General features: G+C 38.3%; 1 protein-coding gene across 1 annotated transcript; it reads left to right on the forward strand.

The window, feature by feature from the left end:
- Positions 1-483: 483 nt before the first annotated feature.
- On the forward strand, positions 484-8,101 carry ccndbp1 (cyclin D-type binding-protein 1). Its single transcript, XM_087801830.1, has 11 exons — positions 484-641; positions 962-1,021; positions 1,098-1,177; positions 1,266-1,347; positions 2,321-2,417; positions 2,522-2,595; positions 3,213-3,289; positions 3,378-3,637; positions 4,631-4,691; positions 5,471-5,517; positions 7,550-8,101. Exons 1-11 carry the CDS (start codon positions 524-526, stop codon positions 7,656-7,658), a joined length of 1,065 nt encoding a protein of 354 aa, XP_087657956.1. The 5' UTR covers positions 484-523; the 3' UTR covers positions 7,659-8,101.
- Positions 8,102-8,293: the final 192 nt, after the last annotated feature.

The following is an 8,293-nucleotide window of genomic DNA, read 5'->3' on the forward strand; positions in this document are numbered from 1 at the left end:
CTTACCTACCACGCCGTCACACAAGATCAATTTAAAGTGTAACAATTAAGTTATTTTCTAGCAATAATAATGAAAGGACTTTACATTGTAATTCGTATTTATTTAAACCAAGTGAAGTGTCGTGAAATCTTTGAATCTTTGTTGAAGATTATAACGCAAATTGTGTAAAAATATAAAATCAAATATCATATTTCATTTAAAATTTTGTTTAACTAAAGAAAATAACATGTTTAACTTGAATAAAAGTTTCAAAATGTAGTGCATCTGGTCTTTTACTGGTCGAAAAATATATTAATCTATAAGATAGTTTGTACTGGGTAGACTTATATTTGGTATAATGATACCAGAAATACTGGATTCATATGTTGTGAGAAAAGTCTAAAAACTGAGAACATTCACTTGAATCTGATGGTTTCTCCTGCAGTAACATGGACCTACCACAAGGATGCAGACGCTAGCCTGGTGTCACCTTTAACACCTTCCCCCTTGAACTCGCTCCCTCGTCTTCAGTTCCACAACACACATGTTTGTCACTTTCCCGGCTCGTGGTGACATGAGTGGCGATAACAGAACCGGAGATGTGTCGGTACCTCTTCGGAACCTTCTCAATTCGGTCCAGTGTCTAAGAGACCGAGTCTGTGGTCAGTATGTTTCGGCGTTTCCTTCTGAAAACGAGCTGCGTGGAAGCTTAGCTGTTAGCATTAGCAATATCTGTTTACATCTGTCCTGAGCTAACTTTAGAGCGATTTACTCTAGATTCTGTGTTTTTTAGTTATATTTGATGAAAAGTCTGAAAAAGGGTCATGTTTGTTCGTAATTAACACATGTTTTCTATTTAAAAATTGTATTATTCATAACTAGTTTCAGGCATATAAAGTACAAGTAACTTGTTCATGCTTTAGTTTCGCAATTTTTTTTTTTTTTTTTTTTTAAATAGTTGTCTTTACGTTTTCTTTCACAGATGGAGAAGCAAATGAATCTGATGGAACGTTCAGTCTCTCACAATTCTGGCAGACTTTGAGTTGAGTGCTTGTTTACTCTATTTCTAACTGCTTTCAAACTCCTGTATATTAATATTTGTCCTCCGTCTTTCTTAGATCAGTCGGTGAAGATGGTCTCGCAGGAAGCCACCAAGCTGAGTCTGGCCTTCTCCAAACCTCCGCTGCCTTCACAAGAGGTGAGACGATACTTGCGATATTCATGTTGAAATAATACATCTGTAAATATATGACTTTGTTATTTGGTCTTTTCTTGAATGATTACAGGATGTTGAAAAGTTTTCAGAGTCGATCCTAAAGAGCGTCTTGACTCTGTCGACTGTTTACTACTGGCTTCCAAAAAGTCAAGGTACGAGACTTGTGCTCATAAGATCACGTCCACAAGCTTTTGTAATAGTTTAATTGGCCTTAATTCCTTAAATAAAATCTTATTTAAAATGTATTTTTACTCATTAAAACTCCCTTTTTATTTGAAAAAACATTACATGTAAGTAAGTAAGTAAGTAATATTTATTTATATAGCGCTTTTCGAGACCAGGGTCACAAAGCGCTTAAACAATCAAAACAATACTCAAAAAAGTACATACTTTAAAGATCAAGATAATACTGAGAACACAACAGGAGTTCGAGAAATTCAAGGAAAAGCCTGAACAAATAGAAACGTCTTAAGATGTTTGTGGTAGTCTTTTATAAGCAAAGTTATCCCAACTTGAACAAAATGTCCTTATTTTACTTTCCTTACTTTTAATGTACTTCAAATCATGTGTTTACATCTCATTAAAAACTCTCCTGGGAAAAGTGTGGCCCAATAAAGTCATTGTTAAGCAGGGATGTGAAACCTTAAGAGGTGGACATGTTTTAACGGACAAGGTGGTGAACCAAACAAAATGTATATTTTTAAAATTGTAACAAGAATTATCAGTCTGACTGTGATGTTGTCTTTTAATTATTCGAGGCTGAATACATTGAAATGATCTTCTTTTATTATTCCTTTAATCCTACATCATTTTATCTTATTGTAAGAGTTTGTAAAATTGTCTATCTCTTCCTTAGCTTATCTTTAAAACCATGTTTTAGTCATGGAAACTAATCTACTTTGATCCAACCTTGAGTGTACTACATGTACTGTAAAGTCGTAAAACTGATTAAGAATAAATGTTTGTGACAGACGACTAGAAATTTAATTGAATACATATTTTATCATAATTCACCACTGGTTCTTTTCCAAATATAACTTTTCAAAGTACTAAGTGTTTAGGATTTTCTACAATCATATTTATTTCCAAACACATTTTTAACATGTCGCGTCTCTCTTCTTTCAGGAGTCAGTCTGCGGAGACAGATCCGAAACGCAGTAGTGGAGGTTCTGGAAGGCGTGTCGGCGCTGGTGGAGGTCATTCTGAGTTCGCCGCTTCAGAGGTAACTCTCAAACCAGGGACATCACAGCATGAACTCGAAGACTCAACTCTCAGGAAAGTCATGAAGAAACCTAGAACTCATCCTTCTGTTGATTCACTCTGCAGCCTGAGTCAGGAACAGCTGATGTCCACTGGAGGAGTTTGGTCTGCCTGTGATCGGTTCACTCAGTTACCCACAGGTCGGTGTGTTTCGCCAACAATCATCCTTTAGTTGATCTCATTCTTAACTTGACTTTGTTTTGTGCGTCATCGGCTTCTTCAATTCTGTCACATGATCACATCTCAAACTAAACATTAAAAAAACAAGATTAATCTTTTGTTATTCTGGTAATCATAGGCAGTTAAACCTGTCTCGTGTCCACTCGAATAAACTGTGAATCAACTAAAGTCTTCACGTCTTCTGCTAAAGGACGCCCTCTGGTGGACTCCAACGTCACAGCTCCCTGTGATGTTGTTTTCAAATGTTTAAAAACATTTCTGATTTTATCAGCGTAACATCACCTGTTTCTAATGAATATTATTCAATTAAGTGTAGTTAATAAAATTATATTTATAATAAATTAAATATTTTAATATGCAAAATGTCATGTAATGTAGCCTTTTAATTGTATTTAATTAATATCCTTTTATTTAATCTATATGCATTTCATTCTATTCATTCTATGCTGTCATCACCAAACAACCCTGTTGACGAATGCAATAAACCCTAAAAACATTTTATTTTCAAAAGAACAGTTTCGATGAATTCCTTGATATAATAATAGTAAATAATAAAAAACATTTGTGTGTCTGACAGACAACAAAGCTGCCCTGCTCGTGCTTCTGTCCAACCACGTGGGAGTCGTCAAAGACGCTCTGGAGGAGATGCAGGAGGTCAGTGCGGTGCCTCGTACACCATCTTCACGACGTGCCAGTAGATGAAACGACAAATATCGTCACTTTGTTTCGTCTGGCGGCTCAGGCGCTGTCAGAGGTCAGCGACCCCTTCAGTGACGTGCTGGACGACAGCGCCGGAGATCTGGAGCAGCGAGGGAACCAGGACACGTACTGGTCGGAGAAGGACCGCGACGTCATCGCTCCGTGTCAGGGCCTCATGAAGACGGCGGCCGCCTGCTTGAAGAAGCTGATGTCGGCCGTCAAGAACAACGCTGACGTGAGCACGCCGCAGAACCTGGCGCAGCTGGACGACCTGGCAGACATCACCAAAGACATCAGTCCCGGGTCAGCGCATGCACACGTGCACACACACACACACGTGCACACACATGCACACGCACACACACGTGCACACACATGCACACGTGCACACACACACACACGCACACACACAGTGCTTATTAGTAATAAAGCCTTGCAGATATGAGGAAGAACGTTAACAGGCCACTAGGGGGCGACCTTGCCCCAAAGCATCATGACAGCGAGTCATTATTGAGGATTAAATAATTGGATCAATTGAGTCAAGCCAGCAAAACACTATTGAAGTGTTTCAATGTCATTGGATTGGATGGTTGAACTTAAAATTTAAAATAATTATTTTTAAGTATTTGAATTCCATCCTTTTTTTTTTTAAAGGTTGAATAATTGAATTCAATAATGTGTATTCTTAAACGTTGAATTATTATTATTAATTTAATTTTAAAAAAAAAAGATGATATATATAACTTGAATATCAATATTAAACTAGGTGTAGAAAAAAAAACACATTATTTTTTAAATTACATTAAATTATTTAATAAAAAGAAATTCAAACTTCAATGTAACAATTATTCAATTTAAATTATTAAAACAAATAATTCAATGCTTAAAAATAAAAAAATAAAAAAAAATTAAATTTAACCATTCAATATTCCGATGCACATATAAACTTCTTGTCTAAACTGAACAACATTGAGCATTTACCGACTCCTTTCGGATCAAAAGTGTCTAGTGTTTTGTCCTGATGCGTCAGATCAGGTCAACAGAGACTGGAGTTCCTGAATCATGACTTACAGTTGCAGACTAAATCCTCAGTCAATCCCACAAAAGCTCCAGAGAAGCTGGTTTCTATAAGTCAACACCACGAGTAACGTCGCACAACAAAGTGAGGTCACCTTAAAACACCCTTGTCTGTCATAACAACTCTCATGAACCTCATAATTCGTATTCAATGTTTTTTTGGTGTGATTTCCTCTTTAACTTCGAGAGCTAATGAAAACCTCCTCTCTTGTGACTCAGGGTGGACGACCTGGCCTTGTGTCTCTACCCACCCATGGAATACAGCGGCGTGGAGAGCAACGTAAGTAACGAACCACGACACCAGCTGTGACTGAACCTATTATTACAGGTCAATACAGACCATTGATCTGTCAGGGAAAGAGCTGAGCCAGAAGACAAAGCCCTTCTCTGTAGGGATGTGCATTAGCAAGAATTGACCATACTACAAGTATGATGATACAGGGTCAATGATACGATGTATCGTGATACTGTAGTAACAAGTATATATGTGTAGTATTGTCCAGTACTTGACTCTGGTTTTGCAGAATTTACAGACCACATGACTCTTGACAAGTCTTAACTTCTTTTTGTTTTGAAAAGAAAATATGTTTGAACATCTCCTGTATCCTCTCATACTCAGTCATCGCCGGTGTCTTTCATTGTTATTTAGCCGCAGAGAACGTAATGACTGCTGCCACCTACTGGCCAGGAGTTTAATTCCATCAAATAATGAACAAACGTGTGAATATTTGCATGTTAAAATCAATTAAATGGCCACGATCCGGGACTCTTGGCGTCTTCGGTCAGGCTTTGAACAGATGAGACAGATTTTACCAGAACAGTTCAAACAGTTTCCAATTTGCCCTGTAGCCATCAGCACAACCGTCTCCACCTCACTCGTTCTCTGTTCTCTGAAGGATTCATTTATCGGTGTTCTGGCTCAAAAGCTGTCAAAACAACAACTCAGGCCAGCTGTGATTAAATGTTCCTTTGGTGAGATTAAAACCTGTCTCGCTGGCACAGCCTCCGAGTGACTCCTCTGCCAGAGCGAGACTGTTTATTTATCTTTTTATGTTGCAGATCTCTAAACTGGGCGCGGTCCTGAAGAAGGTCCTGGGGATCACCAGGTGGGTTCTGGAGCAGGTCAACACTAACGTTTGTGGACGAGCGTCAGTTTACTTCTCAACTGCCTTCGTCTGACTCACCTGGGATCGTTGTACAAAATAACAAAATTAAATCTTACTCACACTCGTGAACTCAAAAGTAGATCAGATTAGATTAGATTAACCTAGTCTGTGAATAGGCAATGGTTCAGTTGGAATGAAAACTTGTTTTGAATGCGTTTAATTAAGATAAACAATCCTTTATAGATGAAGATTTTACATGCGTTTATTATGTGAGCGTCGACTAGTATTGAGTATATATTTTAACTAGTAGAAGTTATAAAGTTGAAATGGAGCCAGAGAGAACAAAGCAGAAAACTCGGCGCCTGAAGACAACCACACACCTGTTTAGTACGTGGGAGCGTCAACTCAGGTGTTCTTTTCACACACAAGTCGTTGGGTTCACAATAGACAACCGAACCCACGTAGAACCACCTTTGATGAATTTAAATTCTAAATCATCGAAAAAAACTACCAGTGGGTTCAAATGTACTCGTCCTCGGATAAGTCATCGGTTCAGGAGTTTGTCTCCGTGAACAAGAGTTCAGCTTCGTTCAAGAGAAGAAATGCCGACATGTTGGCGTCACCTGTGAGTGCAGGAGCCGGTTCTCAATCGCAAGAAATTAAAAATATATACAGTATTAAATTTGACTTGTAAACGTTGATCCCTCGTTTAATGCGGGGGATCAACTTTTGGTCGCGCGTTCATTCAACATTGATGTGAACTTTCAAACTCACTTTATAAGGTTTATAAGGTTATCTGAAAAAGCTCCCATGATGCTTTGCCGCCCAGCCAACCGAAAACTGCAGTTGACATCGAAACGCAGACCTTGAATTTAAATAAGGTAAGGTAAGGTAAACGTTGTTGTAGCGACCAATCAGCAGTCAGTAAATAAAGGTGTGTCGAAAGGCATCTTGGGAGTTCACTGTTTCGGAGCCAACATAAGTAAGTTGGGTGTGGTAGTTAGTGCCTCCCACTGGTCTCTGTGGTTGAGTTGAAGTTGTTTTGTTGTTGCCTTGTCTTGTAACAATGTTAACAATGACAATACCGCTTGTTACATTATATTTAATTATGCAGTACCAGAATAGAGAAGCTGCAGAAGGCGACTATAAGGCACAACTTTACCATTTTACTCATTATAACTTACAAATACTGAACAAATCGTCTACGTCACACTGTAGTTTATGGTACTTTTAAGGTGTGTGTACTGTCAAGAATCTGGTGATACGATACAGGGGCAGCTATACAATATATCGTTATATATCATGATACTGCAGTAACAAGGACATGTGTGTAGTATTGTCGAGTACTTGACTCTGGTGTTGCAGAATTTACAGACCACATGACTCTTGACGAAGTCGTAACTGCTTTCATTTGTTTTCAAATCAAAATATGTCCAAACATCAGCTTTAAAAAGCTGCTGGAGTCGATGTATCCTCTCGTCCTTAGCTGGGATCTCGCAGGAATTTCATTGTCCTACAGCTTCATAGTAGGTAATTACTGTGGACTTCCACTTTAATTGCAACACAAAAAATGAACAAACGCTGATATTAATTTAATTGAAATTGTAAATAAATAGTTACATTTTAATTAAAAAAAATTATAATTGTTATTGAACTATAAACTATAATAAATTATGTTGAATATCAATACGGTATTGATTTAAAAAAAAATCTTTGAATGCCTGAAGAAAAAAACCTTTGAGAGAAACTCAGACGTGTTTGATTATAGATCGTGTCAAACGACTCCAAACAGTTGACTGAAGATAGTTAGTCTTGTCGTCGTGAAAACAAGCTCGACGACTCGACTGTTGAGGTGAGTCGAGGCCAAATATTTTCCCCGACACACCTACAAGATAAATCTTGATTCAACACCGTCTGACTCGACCTAATTCCTCTCTCCTGCTCATCTGTAAATGTTTTCTAAACCTATAGTGAAGCGTCTCTGACAAAGAACCGATCATGTGACGTTCACCACCTGCTCTCGTCCCTGTAGGTCGAGTCACGTCTGCGGGGAACCCGAGCTGACCTGGGTGCAGTTTCTGGAAAGCGCCGTCGATCACAACCTGCAGAAAGCCACAGACCTCATTCACCAGCAGAGCTAGTGTGTGCGTGAGTGTTTATCACAGCCAATATCTTATATGTTCCGCAATAAAGGGCAGTCGTGTCTGTGCAAGTCTGGTTGCGTACCGTATGGGAATATTTTTATATGTCATTTATCTTGTTTCATTTGTGTAATTATGTCTTTGGCGTCTCACCAACACAAACAACACTGTTTTCTTTGCCTGTCACTCAACGATGTTGAAAGAACAGATGTTGAGCTCGATAAGCTTCACAACCATACATGAAAATCCCAACCCACCTCCACCCACAGGTGTCTTTTACTTCTGCTCTGCATCGTCATGGAAGGTTGTTTTTTTGTTTTTTTTAATGGGAGGATTTCAACACAGAAGCTGCCAGACGAGTCTAAAGATAGTCGACCGTGTTTTTTTTTTTTCACATTAAGATCCATTGTGTACGTTTGCGACACTCGAAGCTGAAGATAACTTGGTAAAATAATGTAACCAAGTGTTTCGACGACAAGCATCAAAGACATTAAAATGTATATTAAACTTCACTTGTATTTTCTAGTTGGTTTTTAAAATGTAAATCAACATTTTAAAATCAAGGCTAATGAAAGTTATTTTTTAATCGTTTTTATCACGAGGTGTCGTCTGTAGAGGTGAAGAACGAGATAAAC

This window comes from Callionymus lyra, chromosome 10, assembly GCF_982586985.1.
Source record: "Callionymus lyra chromosome 10, fCalLyr1.hap1.1, whole genome shotgun sequence".
NCBI lineage: Eukaryota > Metazoa > Chordata > Actinopteri > Syngnathiformes > Callionymidae > Callionymus > Callionymus lyra.